At 33.7% G+C, this 23,248-nt stretch overlaps 3 protein-coding genes and 1 non-coding gene across 7 annotated transcripts; 2 read left to right on the top strand and 2 right to left on the bottom strand.

Annotated features, from left to right (window-relative positions):
* Nucleotides 1-476: 476 nt before the first annotated feature.
* On the top strand, nucleotides 477-4,885 carry LOC106772528. Of its 2 annotated transcripts, XM_014658979.2 has the most exons (9): nucleotides 477-784; nucleotides 1,426-1,801; nucleotides 2,428-2,795; nucleotides 2,993-3,242; nucleotides 3,405-3,570; nucleotides 3,667-3,769; nucleotides 3,874-4,002; nucleotides 4,135-4,353; nucleotides 4,439-4,720. In XM_014658979.2, the coding sequence occupies exons 2-9, from the start codon at nucleotides 1,567-1,569 to the stop codon at nucleotides 4,718-4,720; spliced, it is 1,752 nt and encodes a 583-aa protein (XP_014514465.1). In that variant the 5' UTR covers nucleotides 477-784; nucleotides 1,426-1,566. The 2 variants fall into 2 exon arrangements, with proteins under 2 accessions (XP_014514465.1, XP_022640951.1); XM_022785230.1 differs by lacking the exon at nucleotides 477-784 and having other exon boundaries at nucleotides 812-1,801; nucleotides 4,439-4,885.
* Nucleotides 4,886-5,594: 709 nt separating this feature from the next.
* Nucleotides 5,595-9,544, bottom strand: LOC106772415 (ankyrin repeat domain-containing protein 13C). Its single transcript, XM_014658808.2, has 2 exons — nucleotides 7,521-9,544; nucleotides 5,595-6,476 (listed from the first exon to the last, which is right to left on the bottom strand). Exons 1-2 carry the CDS (start codon nucleotides 9,051-9,053, stop codon nucleotides 6,090-6,092), a joined length of 1,920 nt encoding a protein of 639 aa, XP_014514294.1. The 5' UTR covers nucleotides 9,054-9,544; the 3' UTR covers nucleotides 5,595-6,089.
* A 5,400-nt stretch (nucleotides 9,545-14,944) lies between these two features.
* On the bottom strand, nucleotides 14,945-15,017 carry TRNAR-CCG. The gene has a single exon. It is a non-coding gene; the product is annotated as a tRNA-Arg (tRNA).
* Nucleotides 15,018-18,979: 3,962 nt separating this feature from the next.
* On the top strand, nucleotides 18,980-23,248 carry LOC106772755 (probable low-specificity L-threonine aldolase 1). 3 transcript variants are annotated; one of them, XM_014659333.2, is made up of 11 exons: nucleotides 18,993-19,106; nucleotides 19,530-19,588; nucleotides 19,944-20,397; nucleotides 20,802-20,913; nucleotides 21,350-21,400; nucleotides 21,589-21,660; nucleotides 21,758-21,890; nucleotides 21,980-22,038; nucleotides 22,260-22,360; nucleotides 22,850-22,916; nucleotides 22,987-23,248. In XM_014659333.2, the coding sequence occupies exons 3-11, from the start codon at nucleotides 19,955-19,957 to the stop codon at nucleotides 23,023-23,025; spliced, it is 1,077 nt and encodes a 358-aa protein (XP_014514819.1). In that variant the 5' UTR covers nucleotides 18,993-19,106; nucleotides 19,530-19,588; nucleotides 19,944-19,954; the 3' UTR covers nucleotides 23,026-23,248. The 3 variants fall into 3 exon arrangements, with proteins under 3 accessions (XP_014514820.1, XP_014514819.1, XP_022640952.1); XM_014659334.2 differs by lacking the exon at nucleotides 19,530-19,588 and having other exon boundaries at nucleotides 18,980-19,106; XM_022785231.1 differs by lacking the exon at nucleotides 18,993-19,106 and having other exon boundaries at nucleotides 19,411-19,588.

The following is a 23,248-nucleotide window of genomic DNA, read 5'->3' on the forward strand; positions in this document are numbered from 1 at the left end:
TCTTAATTAATTTAAACCACTACTGAATGAGTAAATCTTTATTCTCACTTAATAAATAGTCTTAAATGCAAGTTTTGAATAATCTCCAGCAAAAAAATATGTATAAGGAACCTATTTTAATTTCAATTAATACAAGTTTCTTTATGCACCATAGCATAAATGGTGTTACTAAAATTAATTTTAAAGTCATATGCTAACCATACATAATAATTTAAGATTAACCAAATATAAAAGTAACAATAAAGTAAAGTACATGCATGCAATGGTAGCATTAACAAGGTCATCATCTGCAACCTAATTATATGTCGTTTGCTTACTATTGTATTAACAAAGAGAAGAAACATCATAGTATTCTATAGAATGAAATTGGAAAGTTCTTGGTGGCGTGTTTTTTTCATCTTCATCATCATATTTTACAAGTCATGCAGCTGCATTTATTCCTTTCTTTGGGGTTATAAAAATTGAAAATTTCTACTTCAAATTAAGAATCCTACTAACCCAAAGATTAGAATTGAAAAAGAAGGAAGAGGGGACCACAAATATGGAGAAGAATGAACAACATATGTGGCAACTACACCAGAATTTGATCCTTTTCCATTGCTAGCATCCCCACTCTGCATCAAACACCAACACTTCACTGTTCCCCTTCACGATTCTCAAGCTGTTCTTCACCTTCCCAAAAATGTCATATCCTTTTCACCTTTTCCAAAATTTATGTTTATCACTTCTAAGTTGTAACTATTAATATATTAAAGATAGATTTTCAGACACGCGCGGAGTTCAGGTAAAAATCCGTGTCACTGTTTCTGAGTGCTTCTGCTAAAGCTGATGCCACATATTCTTATCTTCTCCCCCGATTGCAACTTTTGTCGTTTTCATCACATGTGTTTATCTATCTCCTAATGCTTTTTTCTCTCCACCTTGCATTCGCATGTCTTTTCACAATCAGTCATAGTAATTAGAAATCGTCATTGCCACACTTTCCAAACACTTTGTTTTTTTTTTTAGAGTTTTTCCAATTATATGTTTTTCTCATAGCTTCTAATAATTCGGTTGGGTTAGGTTAGACCCTTCTCTGCTTTCAGCTTAATTTATTAGCCCGTCACTTTCTCCGTGCTATTTGTGTAGTTGTGATACGATGATTGTATTGTATAAGAGAATATGTGGGCTACAACTTTTTTTTTTTTTAAATTTTATGACGCTATTCTGGCTGCTGAAGCATCTGTGATGATATGCTGATTTCTTTTTATGAGTTTCTGCGTCTTTTCATGAGTTTGTTTACGAGGGTAGCTTTGTTAAATCCTGATGGAAACTTTGCATTAATTTTGCGGTTGCAAGATTGACAAGGGTGGTCCCACAAAAGTGTTTAAGGAGACAGGTGCAAATAATTGTTTGTTTTTCTTTTAATTTTCTCTTTCCCTGAAGTGGTTGAAGGGCTCACAAGTTGAAGAAGGTAACTGTGTATCAGTGTCACGAGTTGGTGTTGTGGTAGTACGTGAGGAAAAGTGTTGCCGGGGAAGAAGCTTTTTGAATAAAGAAAGAAAGAATCGTTGTGAGGAAAGTGAAATGGAGCCACTGAATCAGAAGTCTATTGAGAGAGTGGTTTCGCAGAAAGCCTTGCAAATGGGAAGCTCGTTTCCTTGCCAAATTTGTGTGGTGGGATTTCTCTGTGGAGTGTGCCTCACCTCTCTGTTCTTGGCTGCTTTGACTTCCTTTGGCACCTTTCAGTTTGGTCCCATTTTGTTTTCAACCATGTCAATGGCTAATTCATCAGGGAATTCAACTTTTCCTAACGACATCAGTAAGTCAATTTCCTTCTCCTTTCTTTGATTTGCAACATTTCTTGTTCATTCTTGTTTTTTTTTTCTTTGTTTAATGGAAGTGGGGTAGTGGATGCAGGGCCATCATCTACCTCTGTTATCATCTATTGCTTTGTAGATAGAACATTGAGTATTCCAGAAACTTTAAAACTGGGTTGTGAAGAATTGCCGTGTTTAATTGAAAACTTTAAACACAGAAGAAAAAGGAGGGAGGAGAACCAGTTTTACTTCTCCTTTGCGTCTTTTATTTTCTTTTTCTTGAAGAAAAAGAACCGAGTTTATTACGAGTCCCAACCTTTTTTAAAGTTTGATGTATTCAAGGACGTTTATCCTTGAAGCGAACTCGATGAAAACGGGTTAGGCTTGGCCACGAAGCAACTTTAAAGGATACTTTAATCAGTAATTAGTGTCTTTACGTTAAGCATACTCTAATAACCATTATTTTTGACTTGGACTGCATATTTTACACAGTACATGCGTTGTTTTTTGCGTAATCAGCATTGGAATTATGACATGCTTGTAATTAGTATCCGCACAGCGAGATACGAAGAACTGATCCCAATGATGTAGTAATACTGTGAAATAACTGTGAATTATGTTTTCTTAGGCATGATTGCTCGTTCGGACTGCCATTTCAAGCTTAAGGAAACTGAGAGATTATGGGATTCTAGAAGCAGCAGAGAGCGAGATAACGAAGAGAGAGTCTCATTGCTTTATTCAGCTTGGAGTGCTGAGTTGAATGAATCCACAAGCGGTGGCAAAGAGGGGTCCAGTTTGCCCAATGCACCACATTTAGAAAACTGCAAGGTGAAAACAGAGCTATATGAGTATCTTGATAAGCGTACAGGAACTGATGTTTTCCCGCCATGGACAACTTGGAAGGGATCTTTGCAGACGTTTTCTGTGGCTGCATTCAATGAGCAGATGCAAAAGCTTAGGCATGAGGCTGCATCCGAAGGGGCCTATCCTCCGTGGGTGCGTTCTTAAACTATTTCTGTAGTGTTTTTGGATTCACCATGAACTGGTTCACCATCAAATCAAACATGATTTGTTTGGCGTAGGTGTTTGAAACCATTAATTGATACATTGAAAGCAGCATATAGAAGCTAAAGTTGTTGGTTAAAAAATTGGGAGCAATGTGGTTAGGTTTATTCATATAGAAGCTTTTGCAGATTGCAGGATCAGATGAAGAAAACTATCCCATGACCAGAAAAGTGCAGCGTGACCTTTGGATCCATCAGCATCCCTTAAACTGCAGTAGCCCAGAAGTGAAGTTCCTCCTTACTGACTGGGAGAGATTACCTGGATTTGGTATCGGGGCTCAGATTGTTGGGATGACAGGACTTCTTGCTATTGCAATCAATGAAGGAAGAGTCCTTGTCACAAACTATTACAACAGAGCTGACCATGGAGGATGCAAAGGTAAATTTCTTGTGAAAAAAAAAAAAAAAACATGTCGTTACTCATTGTGGTATCTGTTTCAGTTGTAAAATGTGAACTTCTGCTCTCCACAAAAGTCTTCAAATGTTACTATTATTATTATGAAGATGATGATAATACAAGTGGATACTCTTTTATATGCAGGATCTTCCAGGTCTAGTTGGAGTTGTTACTTCTTACCTGAAACCTCCAGGGAATGTCGGCAGCGAGCATTTGAACTCATAAAAAGTGAAGATGCGTGGAGGAAGGGAATTGTAACATCAAAGGAAAATTATACAAGCAAGCATATATGGGCTGGACCAACTCCCAGGTAACCAACCTTTCAACTGCAATCAGATGTTTATGATTTCTTCCGTTCTGAGAGCCTGAACTTATTGGAGTTTTATTCTTTCAATGTCAACATCAGGAAATGGGGGCTTCCGTGGAATTATTTGCAACCCACAACTGATTTAAATGGAACTTTGTTAGCTTCTCACAGAAAAATGGATAGACGGTGGTGGAGAGCACAGGTACCTGTCAGACCTGTAAAAAAGGAGTTATGTTATGTTATGTTAAGTCCTCATTTTAGTAATGGTTCATGATTTGATCTTGTTACCATACATATTGTTTTCAGGCAGTACGTTACTTGATGAGGTTTCCAACCGAATACACGTGCAATTTAATGAATGAGGCACGCCATGCTAGCTTTGGAAAATTAGCAGCAAAAGTTGTTCTTGAAAGTCTTGCTGGGGATTGGCCAAAGGTTGGAACTTTTTTACTTAATCATGTTTTTCATCTAAACATGGGAGAATAAAAGTAGGCCATGTTAGAAAATTTACCAAATGGTTGTATTTTTAGTAGAATTGTATTTATGAAAAGTGTTTGATTTATTCAGGAAAATAGTGCGAAGGCAAGGTCTAGTGATATTGATGAATACGTGTGGTCCAATCAGAAGCCATGGGTCCCAAGGCCTCTTCTAAGTATGCATGTAAGAATGGGAGACAAAGCATGTGAAATGAAGGTAGTTGAATTTGAAGAATACATGAAGCTTGCGGATCGGATTCGGAGACACTTCCCTCACCTTAATAGTATTTGGCTGTCCACTGAGATGCAGGTATTACAGTTGTTGCTAATTATTTGGACTCATCTTTTGGATGATAGTAGTTAGTCACTGACATTATAAGACTAATTTGATTCAGGAAGTGATTGAGAAAACCAGAGAATATTCTCATTGGAACTTTTACTACACTAAGGTAAGACGCCAAGTTAAGAGTAACATGTCGATGGCTGAGTACGAAGGCAGTCTGGGTAGGGAGACCAGCACAAACTACCCACTTGTTAATTTCTTGATGGCCACTGACTCAGATTTTTACGTTGGGGCGTTGGGTTCTAGCTGGTCCTTTCTTATAGATGGAATGAGAAATACTGGCGGAAAGGTAATGGCTGGGTACTTGACTGTCAACAAAGACAGATTTTGGTAAGAGTTACGTTTGTAAATTAGATCATCACTGCCTGCCATATCAATTTGATTCTTTCTATGTATAACTATTGTACATATATGCAAACAATAAAAACGACACGATCTCTATATGATGCTGGTGTTAGAAAGAATCAAAATGCTTCCACTTTGTTTTTCCATTACGTTATTTCTTGCCTCGGCTCGGTATGGGATATTTCCATCATCAAATTTTACCAGTAGGGAAAAACACTGAGTCTGTATTCTGACTACTTCAAGTAATATGTATACTATGCAAATTCTATAACCAATACGTCACATATTCAGCACCAAATATACTAAATACCTTATTCAGTTTAACTCGTGAAAGTCCTAAAATTATGAAATATAGCATACCTCTGAAACATTATCAAAAACTATATCTGAACTTTATGTGTATGAGTTTTCTTTTTTTTTCGTTCATATTCGTATTCGTTCCAAAAAAGGAAATTGTTATGTATACTTGGAGTAGAAAAATGATGAAGCTTAAATAAGAATTTTTGTATGCTCTTTAATAAAAGTATGACGTGCATGTTATCGTTTACATATCGTACAGAAAATTGATAATAGAAAGAAGTGCTCACAGAATATATACACGTAATACTTTTATTTAAAAAACTTCAAAAGAACTACCAACTATGTAAATCTTAGTTTGTCCATTAAAAAGCTTCTCACTTTGTTACCAGCTTATCGGAAGCATGTAACTATAAAGATTTCGGTGTACTCGATATTCTTTTGATAAGAAAATACAAAATGTTTATAAGCAATTTTCAATTATGCATTTCAGTGCAATGAAAAGAAAAGAAAAAAAACAAAAGATCCTAACTGTTATAAGAGTTAATGTGTAATAAAAAAAACTATTAAAGTGAAAAAAGAGACAGGTTCTTGTATTCAATGATGTAGGTACAGATTTCAACAAATTTTACTAGGCCAAAAGTCAGTTCAAAAGAATAGCCAAAACTTCACGAACGAACAGTGAAAACACAAATACCACTCACAAAAATTCAAAATCAATAATCAGAGATACAGATGTACATACAAATATAGGTATGTATCTTGGGCAAAATCAGAATGGAGCCAACTAATTGAAGGCCATAGAGACTCTTCCTCTTCGTTTTCTCTTCAAATGACAATACAATTATTTCCAGATGATGTAAACTCTTCATAATCCCACATACGCGAAAGGGGGAAAAACATAGGCACCCTTTTCTTGAGGAGTAACAATGGATCCTCCAAAAAGCTTCCAGTAAATTCTTGGCTAGATCATCCAATGTGAAAAGTAAAGTCAGCTGTTGCACAATGACACATGCACTTTCTTTCTGACAAAGATCATCGAGGCAGCAATTAGCGTGTTATTAGGATTCTTCCACATCCTCACCCACTAGCTGTACTCCATCTCCTCCTTTAGTAGCTGTCTGCTTCTTATGTTTTTTATTTTTGGCTCTCTTCGCCTTCATGCGGCGTTTCCTCTCATTGGCATCCACCCATTTGTAGTCCGAAGGTATATTGAAAGGGTCGATTTCATCCCTATATCTATGACTATCAGACTCACCGGACTGTATACCACGACTTCCCTTCATCCATGAAATCCATGATGTAGACCCTTCTGATTCCTTGGATTTGGCATCCTGGAAGTATGCTGGGCTGGAAAGTGGAGTTGAAAACTCCTCTGCTGGCTGAAGCTCCTCAAATTTTGTAAAAGTGACAAGGACCCGTATAGTAGGGACTATAGGGATAGCTACCTGCAAACCAGTAACAATAACCATGGCAATATGAAAAACTTGCATTCATGCAAAGTATCCCGCAACAGACAAACAGGAACACAGTGGGAAATTGATAAGAGCACTTATATGATAAATAAAGTAGCAATGCATATCAAATATTAATATTATGCAATACAATTGACATGTAGGAAATATTAACTGGCATATTTCATATATCAGTGTGTATTTGACATGTTTAAAAGTGTCTCTCAAATGTTCAGAAAAGAGAAGGCAGCAGCATTCGGTATTTTTCATTTGACTATCGTACAACAATTGTATTTATAAGTGGCATTCTAAGGGCTGATGTCCATTACACTTACATAACCAGCATGTGAATCCCCTCTTGGGAGTGCTAGTGCATTCATATCTTGAAGAAAAATTTGAAATGGACAGTGGAAAAGAAACTAGCGCAGTTTGAATGAATTTAAGGCAACGATATGCAATTTTGCTTTGCAGTATATAGTTTTGCTGCTTCTGGATAAAAGATGAACTGTATAACTTCAAAAATTTATCCGCAGAAGGGAAACTACATGTGTCAGCCTAAAGAATGCTAGATGTAAGGCAGGGACAAAAGTCCCATCCTTCTAAGCGTTCAACCAGGACAACATGACAACCATCCGAAGAAAAAGATAATTAAAAACCATAAATAACTCAAATAATGATGCTACGAACTTCAAACCACATAATTTGGCAATAGAATGATGATAGTATATCTCCAGATAACGACAATTTTATTCATCAATCTCTATTTGAGTTATCTACTCATCAACTGAATATGAAAAAAAAAAAAATAGTTGGGACAGCAGGTGAAGAATCTGTAATATACGCACAATCAATGAAAACCTGGTCCTCGAACCCAACAACAATAACTTTGAAGAGGAGGAGGAAGAATGTTTATAACTCAAACAAACTCCTATTTTTTGTTCTCCAAAGGTATGAATATAGTAACCACTACAGTGCAGAGCAAAGCAACTGTGCAAAATGAACTAAGGAAGGTTGAGAATATGATGATGTTTAGATTACCTTAACAGGAAAGGTTCCATGAGGAAGTTTAGTCGTCAAAAGTTCTCTGAGTCTCCTAATAGCCTTAACCTTGTTTGCTAAGATGTCAAGCAAGGGCAGAAGCTCGTCTGTTTTCAAAGGAAAGTCCGGTGTCAACCACAAGACAGGTCTTAATCCCTTCTTGTATTCACTCTCATTCTTAGACTCGTTAACTCCTCCTTTCTTCTTTTTCCTCTTAAAGTTTTTATCCTTCACAATATCAGGTTGTGGCTTCTGCTGATCACCCGACAGCTTCTTCGCAGTCTTCAAATCCTCAAGGTCCTCACCGCCGCTACCCTTCATGTTTTTCTTGTTCCAACCAAACCAGCCCTTCTTCTCTTTAGGCCCAGCATTGGATTCACAATAGGAAGCTGCTGAACCATTCTCATGACCATCAAACCCCCCTCCAGGTTCCTCCTCCTGACCAATACCATCAGAGTTCCCCATCCGCAGCGCCGAATCCAACTGCATTCTTTCCTCAGCAGTGAGCACATCATCATACTCATCATTGTTCTCTCCATTAACCACACTCTCCCCATCATCCACAGCAAAAAGCTCCTCATCAGTCATAGCACCCGGCACCCTCCTCGACTTGACACTCACCATCACATGAAGCATGTCATAAACCTTAGCCTTCCAATTCCCCACCATCTCAGTCTTCTCCTGTCGCCGCCAATTCAAATGGGGAACAAGCTCCGCCTGAGTAACATCAATACCAGGCCTATACATATTAGTCTGAGACATCAAAGAAACTTCATGATTAACCTCAGCTTCCGTTGGTTGCGTACCAGCTCCCTCCAAAGCATTGGTAACCTCCTTCTCCTTATGAGCAAGCGCCAGTAAAGAACCCGGTGGCAGGTTCAAATTCCCATCCTCGGAAGCATAACCCTCTCCGAGAAACAAAAAGGTTTGGTCGGAACGCTGGATGCGGAAGCCGTCGAAGCCAGCGAGGGTCATATCAGCGCGGAGGTTGGAACCGCGCTTCCAAATTCGGTAGGTGTCAGAAGGGGCAATGCGGCCAATGAAGGGAATGACGGAGCTCTCGAAATGAAAAGATATCTCCATGTAGAAGTCGCGGATTCGAGCGGCGGAAGCCACAATGCGGGGAAGTCTGCGGCACCATTTGGCCCACGCAAGAGGCTGGTAGTGGCGCGCGATGATCACCGCAATGGCTTCCTCTCTAGTGCACACGGCTTCTTGGAGCGCACTCCAACCCTGCTCGTTCTGAAGACTCCAATCCGCACCAGCACACATGAGAATCTCCGCGGAGACAGCGTCTCTGAGACGCACCGCGAGGTGGAGAGGGGTTTCTCTTCCCGGCACGTCGCGGCGGTCGATAACCGCCGACACCCGGTCAGCTTTGAGCTCCGCCGCGAGCGATTCGGCTTCTGTGTTGACCTCACCAGCTTTGGCGAGTCGAGGAATGGTGGAAACGAGGTGGCGCAGTGCGGCGTGGTCACGCCTGGCTACTGCCACGTGTGCAGGACTGTGCGCGTATTTGGATATATCCTCCATCAGATTTCTCTCTCGGTCTCTATGCTGCTGCTGGTGCTACTATCATGAGCCGAAAAAGCAAAAATGAAATCGATTGAAGACAGGGATCGGTTTTGGCTCCAAATCGTAGCTCCAGATAGTTGGATTCAAATCATCTGGGTGAGGAGATTTGATTTAAGGAAAGTGAGAATTTGGCGGATTTGGATTCCACATGAAGAAAAGTAGGAGAAAACGAAAGGGTAGTTAGGGTTGAATTGTGGTAGAGAGAGAAGGTGATTGGATCTAGCAGTGAGAGAAGAGAGAAGAGAGTAATGCTGACACACACAACTCAAAAGCACCGTCTGAGAGGCCCTCACCCTCACCCTCACCTGAGAGAATGAGCGACTCAGTGACCACTTAATAATAAATGCCTGTTGTATGCTGCTCCACTTCCACGGATCTTCTTATTTCATACATTACCATCCATGCTCTTTTCTTACTTCCGCCTCCCCCGTTTTAACTGTCACATTTCTTACAACCAACTTCTAAATCCTTATTTCAGACTATATATCTTACGTTTATGCTTCCTTTTGATGGAAGATGGATTTAGGTGTGAAAAGGTTTGAATTATAATAATAAATATAAATAAATGAGATAAAATTTTATGACTGATTTAATTCACGTCTATGATAAAAAAATTTCTAATAAATAAAATTATAAAATGATTAATCTGTCATTGTGATAAAAAGTGTTGTTATTGATATTATTATTTTTTATATTCTGATATAAAATTATTATTATTGTTGTTGGATATTGTAATATTTTATTTTTAACATGTTCCGTAAGACTTTATAAGAGTGATAAAATTAAATAAATGTTTATTTCAAATTATAAATGTAGTATTAATACACTCAGAAAATAATATAATCATAAGATATATTTAAAACAATTAAAGAAAATCTACTAGTCAATTAAGAACAAAACTTTGTTGCATTACCATCTTTTATTATAAATGTTTCAACATATATTCTTGATTTGGTTATAATAATAGGATGATTATTATAGAATAAACAAATATAGACATTAGAAACATCAAAAGAAATAAATGGGTCACCTAATGTGCAAATAAATTTTTCATAAAACAAATAAAGAGATATTGTTATACACCATTCATTCATAAAAACACCCCTATCATATATGAAGATTCAAACAAGATTCAATTATCCGAATTAATATGAAATCTTTAAGAGTCTTGCATTTGTGATAGTCTCTATTACTCTCTAAAGTCATAGTCGATGGATTTCACCCTACCACACACAATGTTAGTTTGTTAACATCTTTGACTATGGTAAAGTGTACTAAGACCTCCTACACCTCTCACCACACATCTCATTCTACTTTACCTAAACTTGAATGATTATTATAGTAATAGGATAAACTCTAACGTCTGAACTCTCACATCAATGCTTACATTATACGTCACCATGGAATTTCTCCACGAGATCCATGAAATTATGCCAAACAGATATACAATACCCATCATCATTATATTATCATACATAATTACTCACATGCATATTTATCCATAAAAATTTAGCCACCATTATAAGATAAACTTCATAAACCAGCAATTGTTTTAACTTCACAAAATCTTACATTAAACATACAAATAAAGTAGACTCTATTCATTTCGCTCAACGAAAATATCTACTTGCTCAGCGAGTAATGCCTAAAAAAACACTTGTCCAATGACTAGATAGCTCGCCCAACATCAGTGAGCTCCCTTGCATGGGTTTCGCCCAATGAGTATATTTTCACCTAGTGACCACTAAGTTAGTAGCTCTCTAACTTTGACTTTATCCAACGAGTATATTTTCTCCTAACAAGTATATTCTCGCCCAATGAGTGTATATAATTTTGCAGAATATAATAATGTAGATTTATGTCATTCCACCCTTGCAAATCAATCCAACAACAATCACAAATGCCAAAACATACTAACTATCAAATTGTACAATACTCAATGACTCAATTAATCTCATTTGTAGTTTCAACCATAAAACATAAACATTTCCATAATATCACTAAAGCCAAATTAAAACCCTAATTCAACTCCACATATCATATTTCATCAGACAAAATAATCACATAAACAAAACATTATACAAGCATATAATTAACAATTACAAAATATCTATGAGTTAAAAACAATGCAATTAGCTTTCGTTACTTGACCAACAACTTAGAAGACCCTAATCACAAGAATAATTATAACATTATGATAATTTATTAGCAAAGACTCATATAAATGACTGAAAATATGCATGTAAGTAGAAAAAGGCTCACATGCAACAAATAACATAAAATACTAAAAATATCTAAAACTCAACTGAATCGAACAAAGAAACTGATAAGTCCAAATTAAAGAACTGTCACAAGGATCAATCATATGATCTTGATTTTTCAATCAAATAAGAAAAAAGGAAAAACTCTCATATAGAAGTAAAAGAACTTTAGAAAAATAATTTATATAGAAATGACGTTTTTTAAAATAATGAAATTTGTTGATAACAAAACGATTTATATTAAAATCACTAAATATTAAAATATTTGAGTTTTATTATTTTTAAATCATTATTACTTCTGTTTTTTTAATCTTTATAAATAAATATGTAAAATGTTATTTTCTAATACTTTATAGATATGAAAAGTTAGTGGATGAGTGAGAAGTTGAATTTGCAGCTTCAAAAGAGCATTTTATCCTAGAAAATCGATGGATTTTGTGTCCATATCAAACTAAAAGAATTGATTCTCTTCTCGCCAATAATCAATTCTTTACGATATAAATAATGTGAGAATTAAATTTTCCTTCACAAATTTTTGTTCCTTACCCTTTCATGCTAGCCAAACTCTGACGATAATGTCTCAACAAATCACCTCCACAATCAAACACAGACACCTTTGTGAACACAATGCCACTAAACTACCAACACGATCCTCACTTTCTCCACGAAACTAAAAGTTAAAATCAAACATTTTCACATACTTCAAAAATGTGTTTTTTACACCGAACAACTTCAGCCAATTTGTTTGTTTAGACAAAACATTTTAAGAGGGCAATTAATTTTTCATAGAAAATTTTAAATGATTTATAACAAAATACTTGACTAAGGAATTTTAAAATAAATTAAGATTATACAATTTAATGAGTAACTGATTTGTTTAAAATTAAAGAATTGTAACTTTCATTTAAAAGTAAGAATTTAAACATTTAAATCTTTACATTCTTAAATTTATATTTTAGATTTCGCAGTTTGGATTCACTTAAATTTGAGTTGATTCGATTAGAGTTAGATCTAAATGAATTTGACTTGAAGTGAGGTTATTTAACTTATTTTAGTTTAATATTGTGTGACCCAAAATATTTGTGTTTTGAAATTTTATTAGCTTTACACGGTTGAAAAAAATTCGTAACACAAAAATAATATATTTATATTGTACATTTAAAATAAGTTTAATTAAACTTTTTTATGAATATTATAAAAAAAATTGATTTCAAATAATTTTTTCATAAACTAAATATTACATTTAAAAAATTAATATAGAACACAAAAATTAGATTTACTTATGAAAAGATCGTGAGGAGAAATTTATTCAAAAGTGCAATAGAAAAAGTTCACGGTTTAACATGATTTTAGCATGTTAACCTTTTTATAAGTTGTAAAAAAATCAATCTAAATTCTTAAATTTTCCTTTATTAAGATTTTAAGTCTTTGTTAACTTTTTAATCTATGTCATTAAACATTTTAATAAATGTATTTTTATTTTTTTTAAAAAATTATTCAATCTAAATTCTTGAATTTTGTAGTCTATGTGGTAAAGTATCAGTATTAAGTGATGATGTAGTGATCACATAAGCCAACGAATAATCAATTTGTCTGTGATATCCACTTTTATGTTGTGTTCGCTTCCGCTGATTTCACTATTCACGTGTAGTTGTGAGTGAAGAAATGCGATGATTGTTGTATTCGCTTCAGAGGAAATGCAAGGAACAATTTGCTGCGATTTACGGGATGTATCACTTTTTCATCACCCGCGAGAATGAAGAGATCTGCAGGGATTTAGGGTGTAATCTTTAATTTACCCTTCTTCAACCTCTTGCTCCCAAAACCACACTTTCTCCTCTTCTGCCTCAAATCCATCTCCTTCACTTCATTTTCGCCGTTGCATTGCTGAAAGCCGTGAAATTGAAGATAGACTTTTGAGATTCAAATCCCTATTGATTGGTGCAATAAGAGTCTTCAGGGAATGAATAATTTCAATTACATGTTGTAGAGGCGTGTAGCTCTTTCCTCATCAACACATGGACCTGTTATTTTATTAATTTGACAGCAAATTATGTAATGCACTTACTATAAATAGTGTAATAATAATATTATTAGTATTTTAATTATTATAAGAATTAAAATATGATGTAAAAAATACAATGTTCAAAATTAAAATTTAACTTTAATACACTGTCTTATAAAAATAATTATTTTAATTATTGAAAATAATTATTTTGATTTATTAAATTAATTTTTTTTACATTTTAAAAATTAATTTTAATATATTTTTTTAATTTTTTATTCTTTATAAACATTTTAACAATTAAATATAACATTTTAACAATTATCATTTTATATTACTTTAATAACTAGGGGTATTTTGGTAATCTTCAATTTTTACCAATTAAACAAATTTTTAAAATTTGTCACATCAATCAAATCCTACACTAATTCTCACAAACTTTACTTCCAAATCCACTCTCAATTATCCACAAATCCATTCAAAAAAACAACAAAAAAATTACCCTCAAATCTACTCAAATCCATTCAAATCATCTCTCCCAAATCATCTCGCTCAAATCATTACAAACGAACAAAGCCTTAATCTTCTATTAAATTAATTTTTAGTGCCTCATCTTTTGAAAACAAAAATTAGTCTCTCTGTATTTTGTTGATTAATATTCATTTTTATCATTTCAGTACATTTGTGTAAATCTTAATTCTTCAAATGTTCATAGTGATGTTAGTTCTTAAAAAAAAAAAACATTTTTTTTAATCAATAATATAGATAGAGTTAGGAAGTTGATTCATGACAAGTCCACTTTTATAAAAACATCTTTTAGGAAATTCTCGGAAACAAAAATAAGTTAAGTCTCCAAAATTTCTCTAAAAAAGAAGTTAAGATCGGATAATGATTAAAGTTAATTTACAAGACTTTAGTTAATTTTTAGAAAAGAAAATTTATAACATTTAATAAACTGCGTTCATATTAATAAAGTTTAAACAAAAACATTTAAAATAAAAAAAGACACGAAAAACATGGAATTTGACCAAAATATATAAAATTTACATTATTTTTTATAATTATTAAATATTATATATATATACATAACCCCGGCACATTATTTATACATTTAAAATTTTGTTAACAATGTAAATTATCAAATAATTATGCAAAAATGTTAAATAACCTTGTATGATAGAAACCCCATATTAAATTTTACCGACATTCACAATAGAATTTTAAGAAAATGAAACAAAAACATAATTAAGTGTATAACTTATAAAACAATACTTGTCCCAAAAAGACAAGTTGAGAGTTCATGAAGAAAACGCTATGGATTTTTTTGATACTCAACTCTACTATATAATATAAGTGTGCCTATATTAATTTTAAAATAATAAATGACTTGGTTCAACTATAGAACAAATAAATCTAATTTCAATCAATTTAATATAAATTAAATAAAATGATATTTTATAGTTTGAAATAATTATGCACTCCACTTTAAATTGGAGACTATACTTTTATTATTTCATATAATAAAATTTGAAAAATGACAATAGTATTATTGATTGATAAAATGAAAAAGAAACAAGTTTTAACGTTCACGATGGGACTCGAACCCACAATCTCCCGCTCCGGAGGCGAGCGCCTTATCCATTAGGCCACGCGAACTTGATTTATTGTTAATACTCAAATAGCCTATTTAAAATTTATTATTGGACTTCATTGCTTTATTAAAAATTGTGTTATTTTATTGTAGATACTACACGAGGATGAAATAAACGTGTTATAGTTACCCTTTAAATTCTTTAATTCGGTTTGTTTTTCAAATGATTTTGTTTAAAATAATAACTTTAATATGTATATAATCGTGACTATTGACTATATTATACTTTTTTTTTTCTTTTTGAACATTAGCAACGGTATTTAAAGAAATGAAAAAAGGAAGTCGTTACCATGAAATGTACCATTTTTATAATGGAAAACAAATGTGAGCATTTTTTTTAATGTTTCTATGATTCTTCTCTCTTTTTTACTATATATATTATTATTCAATGTGATCATTCAATATCTTTCTGTCTACGATTTTGTTGTTGTTTTATTTAAAAATGATTTAATGTGGTTATTTTTACTAAATTAGTGTTAATATCATTTGAATTGTGAATATATATCAATTTTTAGTGTTTTTTTTTCTTTCTTCCTTCAACTTTCTTCATTATCCATGATACTTATTTTTTTCATTTCTCCCTTTCATTTCCACTGTCCACCTTCCACCATGCTCTGTCATTTTTTCTTTTCTTCTTCACCATGGGAGTGAGGAAGGGTAATGGGAAGGGTGTTAATGCTAGAATGAGCCTTGGATACGGACCATGACTACAAACTGACACATGATCATCTTTCAAATGATATAAATATCAACTTAACTAAAAAAAACCATGATGAATATTTTAAATAAAAATAGAGACTAAATTGAGGATATAAAAAAAATTAATGGATCATATTAAACAAAGTCCCACAAATATTGGAACCAAAATACTAATTAAACTTAGCTTCTAGTATTTATTCTTATGTTGTTGTGATTCTTCGTTGTCTATTTTTTTATGGTAGGTGATTCCTCTAATTGTGTATTCTTCTAGGAAAACATACTATATTTCATCCAAATGAAAACTTTTAAATGACTTTGGGATTGTACAATTCAAAACTTTTTTAACGTGCAAAAAATGACTTATACATTATGAAATCTCAAAGTTAATAGTACCTTCCAAATTACATAGTTCAAAAACTTTTTTCTTATTAAAAAGAAATTGTGAGTGAACGAGATAAATATAACATTTTGCTAATTAAGAAAATTGAAAAATTACTTAAAATTCGAAGAAAAAAAAGTAGCCAAAAGTTGAAGTTGAAAATTAAGTTTTTCGATTAAATTGTACGTATTCAAAAAGAAAAGTATATGTTATAGTTAATAAAAAAAATTAAAATGCTGTTATGTGCATGATAGTGGTCAATTTAGAAAAACATTATCATATCACCATTAAAAAAGAGGTCGTCACTTTGAAGTTCAAATGGATAATTCTCCATTTTCAAAGACTCTCAAATTAAAAAACAAGATGTCTCTTGACCCTCAAATATTCAGATCGAAGGATTGGTTTTCCTAGTATGATTTCTCAGTCACTAGTGCAGCGAGGGGATTTTACCGCGATTATTTTTCACTATACGTCGCGGTTTACAAACCGCGGCATATTCAGCCACGGCATATTTAGGCCGCGGTTATAACCGCGGTAAAAAAGTTGAGGAATATGCCGCGGTTGTACAAGGAACCGCTGCCTAAACTCATTTTTTTTAAAAAAAAAATTGTTCCAGTATATGCCACGGTTAGAACCGCGGTAAAAGACCCAGGAATATGCCGCAGTTCTAGCACTAACCGCGGCCAAAGGTCTGTTTTTATAAATAAAAAATAAAAAACGAGCACTATATGTCGCGGTTGTGGTAACAACCGCGGCATATTCCCCTGCAGTTTTTTAAAATTGCAGGTCTGTTTTTGTGATATCTACTACCACAAAAACAGACCTGTATATAAAAACATGTACACAAATTCAATTTCAACATAACAAACACATGTTCAAATGTATTTCAACATCAAATAAAAGTACAAAGTCTAATAAAATACAATCTAATCAAATGCAATGTTTAAATCTAATAACTAAGAGCTATTGTATAATCTAATTATATACTTCGCAGCAACGTTCCTTGTGAATAATAGTGGCTTCTTAGCAACTGGTGTAGTAGTTTTGAATTTCTGCACAAGACAATTCATATTAATTAGTGTATATGAATTCTACATTTGGGAAAAAATCAAAATTTGTTAAAGTTAAATATTACCGTTTCCCAGCGACTTGTGATGTGAGAACAAACAATATGGGTCATCCAATACATTACATAGTATCTGCACTCATATGACCCATTTTGTCTGTTACACTACAATATATCATCACAATTGTAAATAGTTAGTGAATAACATTAAAATAAAACAACTATAACAAAGTATGACTTTAGCATATGTCAATTGGGTCAGTTCAAAACTTGAGGACCGAACTGAGATTTTCACACAAATACGAGGACCAAGAAGGGATTAAGCCAACACGTCAGCATACCACGTCAGCTAAACTTAATGTCGTTTGAGATCAGTTAACGGTTGGGATAAAATGTGTGCATTTTTACAAAAATTATGACCCAATTGAGACAGTTCAAAACATAAGGGCCGAACTGAGATTTTTTCACACAAATACAAGGACGAAGGGAGATATTAAGCCTAAAAAGTAACCATAATGATTAGTTATTAAATATAAGAAATTACTTTCCTTATTTCACGCAAGTAAATTTATTGAGTTGTTTATGATATCATAACCTGTCTCATTTTCTCTTTTAACTTTCTCATTAAGCTTACCTTATATTTCCAATATTTCTTTTTAATAAATACATTATCTTTTATCTGATATGAATATTACTACTAATGCGGTTTATTGAGGATAAATTATGAAATGAATAATTAGTATTTATTGAGACTGAAAATATTTGTTAATTTTAAGAAATAAAAATTACCACGCTAATGATTTTAAACGGTGAAATATTAAATTTGTAGAGCAGTGATATTCCTCATGGCGGAAGGCATATAAAAGGCATAAGTGAGTTTTAATTTCATTTTTCAAGACATTTTCAATTCAGAAATGATTTTTCTATTATTTTAACACTCAAAAATTTTTAAATTTTTTTACATTTTCTATTATTATTTACAAACATAAAATTTTATTTTTCTTAATATCAAAATAACATAAAATGGATTGTCAACTTATACTAAAAAGAAAACTTTCTATAAAGAAATAACGTCAAAACTTTTAAGTTAAAAGAAATACGAGGTGAATTTTTTAATTAGATTTAATTACAGTGTAAATGTGTTGAATATAGAAAGCAAATTTTGATTTGGTGTAGCATTATAGTTCAAACACAAACACATCCTTAGCCGCCAAAATTGTACACCTAAAAGGCTGCTAAGCAGGGATGGATAAGTCATTATCAAAGGAGATTCAAAAAAACAAATGAATACTAAATTATAATTAAAAAAATAGATTAAGTTAAAAATTGGTTTAAAAAAAATTAAAAGTATAAGGCATGAATGAATGGATTTGCCTTTGCCTCTTTTAAAAAGAACCACTGATGTTGGAAAACACTTTTCTAAAAGGATAAAGAAAGTAATAATGTAAACAAAAAAATGATATTATGAGCCAATGAAATTATTGTGTGATAAGCACATGACAGAAGCTAAGATGGAGTGTGCATAAAAGTTGAGGAGAAAATGCTTTGGAAAGAAGTGTTTTTTCCATTGGACTTTCCATGAATTTGATATTTTAATACTAAGGAAGAAGATGGTGAGTCAATGCCAGCATGCACAGCATTTTTGAATAATGGTTAAGATGAGTGTTCCAAAACAAGAACCTTTTTCCAATGGGATAATCACAAACAGATGGCAGGAATGAATAGCATTGTTAGAAAAACCTCCTCCGTCAGAAAATAATAAATAAAAATTTAAAAATTAGTAATTAATAGAGTAGAGTACAGTATAAAAACTGGTGGTATTTCATAATATGATTCAAGAAATTTCAGATTTTCCCATAAAGCGTTAGTTTCTCGCACTGCATGCACTTCACCTGAACTCAGACTGAGCCAGAGCTAGGGTTGCTTGCGATCTTCTTGAACCTCTATCTGGTAAATTGGATTGACTCTTCTAAACTCAAAATTCATCGTACAAACAAGTTTTTCTTCTTGTTCCTTTCTCAACCACTAAAAACAATAAGAATAATGATTATGTGCACACTTATCTGTCGTCCGTTGATCTTGCTTTTACTTGTGCTGACGACGGTACAGTTGTCTTAGAAAGATAACAAAAGAAGGTTCACGGGTTGCCTTGCTCTTGCATGTGTCATGTCCTTTGCAGCAGTTGCGTCTTTTTATATGTGTTTTTTTCTTCACCGTTTCTTATATTCCATTTTGTTTTCTATTATTGATGTTATTATTTTATGTATTCTGTTTGCTTTGCCAAAATAGGAAATTCGACGATATTTTGTCTTCCAGAAGTGTCCAGTGTGTGATATGTTATATTTCGTGATATCTTTCCTATTATTTTTCTAGAATTTTGGGTGGAGAGTGGAGACTGTTTCAAGATTATCATCCCTCCTCTCATTTTACTGGTAATTTTCGGTGATTTCTTTTTGGTCCGTGTTTTGTTATGTCTTGAAAGAATTGTTATTCGGCTCCTAAATTCTTGGGAATTTTTTTATTACATTTTTTTTATTATCATTTAACGTTGATTGCGGAGATTACTGCTGATACGTGATTGTGCTTCTGTCTGTAATTTGTTACTGGTGGAGTTCTGTAAAGACTGCTGTTATTATCGAAAATACTAATCATTTACGAGTGTTTCTCCATTAGTGAATTTGAATCCAACAGTGGTGGCAGAGAAATTCACCTGAAGCATCTGTTTGTTTAAAATTGGTGATTGATTCTTTTGAAATCGGATTTGTTGTTTGGCTTGTTTTATTTTAGTTGAGGAGAAGATGGTGACTAGAATTGTGGATCTTCGGTCAGACACAGTTACGAAGCCAACGGAAGCTATGCGGGCTGCCATGGCAAGTGCTGAAGTTGATGACGATGTTCTAGGCAATGACCCTACTGCTTTTCGCTTAGAAGCAGAGATGGCAAAGACAATGGGCAAGGAAGCTGCTCTTTTTGTTCCATCCGGCACTATGGGGAACCTTATATGTGTACTTGTCCATTGTGATGTCAGGGGAAGTGAAGTTATTCTAGGAGACAATTGCCATATCTATATTTATGAGAACGGCGGCATTGCAACTATTGGAGGGGTGCATCCAAGACCAGTGAAGAATAACAATGATGGAACCATGGACATTGATTTGATTGAGGCTGCTATCAGGGACCCAAGGGGTGAATTACTGTATCCAACCACCAAGCTTATTTGCTTGGAAAATACTCACGCAAAGTAAGCACTTAAGAACTTGGTTTAACCATCCAAGTTGTGTATTGTAGATTTTCTCTTTGTTTACAGATACTTATAACCTCTTCTGAATGTATATTGGTTTCTGGGTGGAGATGCTGCCTCTTACAAGGCCTTCAGTGATCGCAGCAGACCATTTTATTTGTTTTTCTAGTACTGCATCATTACTCCATGTGGTGTTACTGGAGACACGGGGCATTATTTTCTTAATGCAGTGACACCACTTCATTGTTCTGTACACTCTTGTTGGTTATGGTTGCCACATAGCTACTACAATGATTTTAGGCTCAGGGAATTTGCTAGTTTTTATTGAATTTTAAATGTTCCTTTCTGCTGATAATTGATTCAAAACCATATAAGCATTATGGCTCACATTTACCTGAATGCAGCTCTGGTGGCAGATGCCTCTCAGTTGAATATACAGACAGAGTTGGGGAATTAGCTAAGAGGCACGGACTGAAGCTTCACATCGATGGAGCCCGTATTTTTAACGCATCAGTTGTAAGTACATTTTTTTCTTATCTTTTCCTATAAGTATTTATTATAATCATGGGCAAGTTGTATTGTGGAGAATCCCGTAGTGACTTTCCTATCTGCCATCCTAGCACAGGGCCTGGTCACAATTTATTTATACGTGTATAATTACTTTCAGAAATAGAAGAAGGAATATGACAATGTGAATTTACAGTCAAATCAATTTGAAAGAAAAGATTGTTTGCCATTTGCACATTTGTTTAGTATGAAGTGAGATAAGCTGTTAAATATTATCTGATCCCTTCACTGCCTATTTTCCATTGAGTGGCTTAATCTTATCACTTTTCTTATTGACAGTTGCCTTAAATTATATATCTACCTTTTAATCTTTAGCTTCCTGTTTGCTTTTTGTTTCTCCTTCCAGCTAACATACGCATTATAACTAAAAAGTTTGACTTTTCAGGCACTCGGTGTTCCGGTGAATAGGCTTGTCCAAGCTGCTGATTCAGTTTCCGTATGCTTTCTGTTCTTTTTCCCGTTTGCCTACAATTCATTATATTTTTTGCCTTTATCTAACTTATTGATGAAAGTTCCAGACGACTGATTTTATGGTCTGTTGCATATGAAATTGATTGCGTCTATAATACCCCATTGAATAATAGTAAAGCAAACTGACTTTATTTCCTTGAAAATATGAATTAGGTTTGCCTATCTAAAGGTATAGGTGCTCCAGTTGGATCTGTTATTGTTGGTTCCAAGAATTTTATTGCCAAGGTAGTTCTATACTTTTAGAGGGAAATCAATTGCAAGTAGGTTCTTACCGAACAACTGATGTTCAAGTCTTGTTTATCTATTTTTTTTTTTTTGGTAGGCTAGACGACTCCGGAAAACCTTAGGAGGTGGAATGAGACAGATTGGCATCCTTTGTGCTGCAGCACTTGTTGCCTTGCAGGAAAATATTGGAAGGCTAGAAAATGATCACAAGAAAGCTAGACTTTTAGCTGGTAAATGTCACAGTTTTAGATGACTCTATGTAGAGTCCTGGTCTGTTTCATTAATTCTAATTGTACTATAACTTTTTCCTTTCTTTCAGATGGATTGAGGGAACTTAAAGGACTGAGAGTGGACACCCTTGCTGGGGAGACCAATATAGTGAGTATTTATTTAGAATCTAGTGCAGTGTAACTTGTTTATATGATGAAACTACATTGTTGCTCTGTTTATTTGTGTTTTGATGGTGCACTCTGTCTTTTTTACGTTTTATTTCTTAATTTTTGTCCCAATACTGAGCCTAGAATGCCAAGTGAAAAAAAATAGCTATAATTTTGTATAAATCCCTTAAGGAACCACTGAGTTTTACTTTCTGATACTAGGTATTCATTGACATTGAAGATGGTATGCGGACTGGGGCAGAAAAAATACGCAAGTACTTGGAAGAACGTGGTATCCTTGTGATGGAGGAGAGCTCATCCAGGTCTTGTTTCTCCTCAACAACGTTCAGTCTGTTATAAATTATTGAAATAATTGCAAACTTTACAATGAAGTCAAGTCAGTACTATGAGTTCTTTCTGAAGTTTAATGCACTGACATAAACCTCCGATCCTTCAAAATTCATGTTTTAATTGTTATTTTGTTGACTAATATCTCTTTATTTGTGTACTCAAACGTAATCAGTGAATCAGCAGTTGATCTTTTCTACTTTTTTATCAGCATAATATGTCTCAAGTATCTTGAGTCGATGTGGCATGTTTATCCAAATGTTGGAGAAACTTGTACATGAGTTTTAGAATATTTTTGTGCATCTGTTGTGTATTCTTTTTGTTACCATGTCAATGAATAAACGTGAATATAATGAGATTTTTCTTTTATAGAAAAAGGAAATGTTTGTTCTGAAAAAACATGAGATAAGAATTCCATTCCATGAGGAAGGCAAGAGTTGAATAACAGTGTGTATTGATTTCAGATTGAGAGTTGTTCTCCACCACCAAATATCGGCAAGTGATGTGCAATACGCCTTGTCATGCTTTCAGGTGATGTTAACCCTTTTCCTCTGCCTGGCATATATTTTTTACTGAAACTTTCTTTTGTTGTATATTGCAGCAAGCTGTTAAAGGTGTAGAAAACGAAATGGGCGACTAGTGTTGTTGACATAGTAGTAATGAAGAAGAAATGCCCTGTTCCCTTTTCCTTTGCTCATTTTATTTTCTTTAATGTACTACCCTAAAGGACACACATGGATTTGCATCTTTCATGCTGTTCTCTGTCATCAATTATTTTTACTTCTATTGTAGTTCCCTTGCTAATTTAGATCATTCTGTATGTTTAAGGTATTGTTCAAAGTTTGCCATATATTTTTAACATA

The sequence above is a fragment of the Vigna radiata genome, chromosome 8, assembly GCF_000741045.1.
Source record: "Vigna radiata var. radiata cultivar VC1973A chromosome 8, Vradiata_ver6, whole genome shotgun sequence".
Lineage (NCBI taxonomy): Eukaryota > Viridiplantae > Streptophyta > Magnoliopsida > Fabales > Fabaceae > Vigna > Vigna radiata.

Excerpts from the sequence above, each read along its gene's own strand:
- LOC106772528 (XM_014658979.2), top strand. The coding sequence starts at position 1,567 with ATGGAGCCACTGAATCAGAAGTCTATTGAGAGAGTGGTTTCGCAGAAA. Across the intron at positions 1,802-2,427 it reads AACTTTTCCTAACGACATCA|GCATGATTGCTCGTTCGGAC; the intron begins GTAAGTCAATTT and ends ATGTTTTCTTAG. Across the intron at positions 3,571-3,666 it reads TGGGCTGGACCAACTCCCAG|GAAATGGGGGCTTCCGTGGA; the intron begins GTAACCAACCTT and ends TGTCAACATCAG.
- LOC106772415 (XM_014658808.2), bottom strand. The coding sequence starts at position 9,053 with ATGGAGGATATATCCAAATACGCGCACAGTCCTGCACACGTGGCAGTA. Across the intron at positions 6,477-7,520 it reads ATGGAACCTTTCCTGTTAAG|GTAGCTATCCCTATAGTCCC; the intron begins GTAATCTAAACA and ends ACTGGTTTGCAG.
- LOC106772755 (XM_014659334.2), top strand. The coding sequence starts at position 19,955 with ATGGTGACTAGAATTGTGGATCTTCGGTCAGACACAGTTACGAAGCCA. Across the intron at positions 20,914-21,349 it reads GTATTTTTAACGCATCAGTT|GCACTCGGTGTTCCGGTGAA; the intron begins GTAAGTACATTT and ends TTGACTTTTCAG. Across the intron at positions 22,917-22,986 it reads ACGCCTTGTCATGCTTTCAG|CAAGCTGTTAAAGGTGTAGA; the intron begins GTGATGTTAACC and ends TGTATATTGCAG.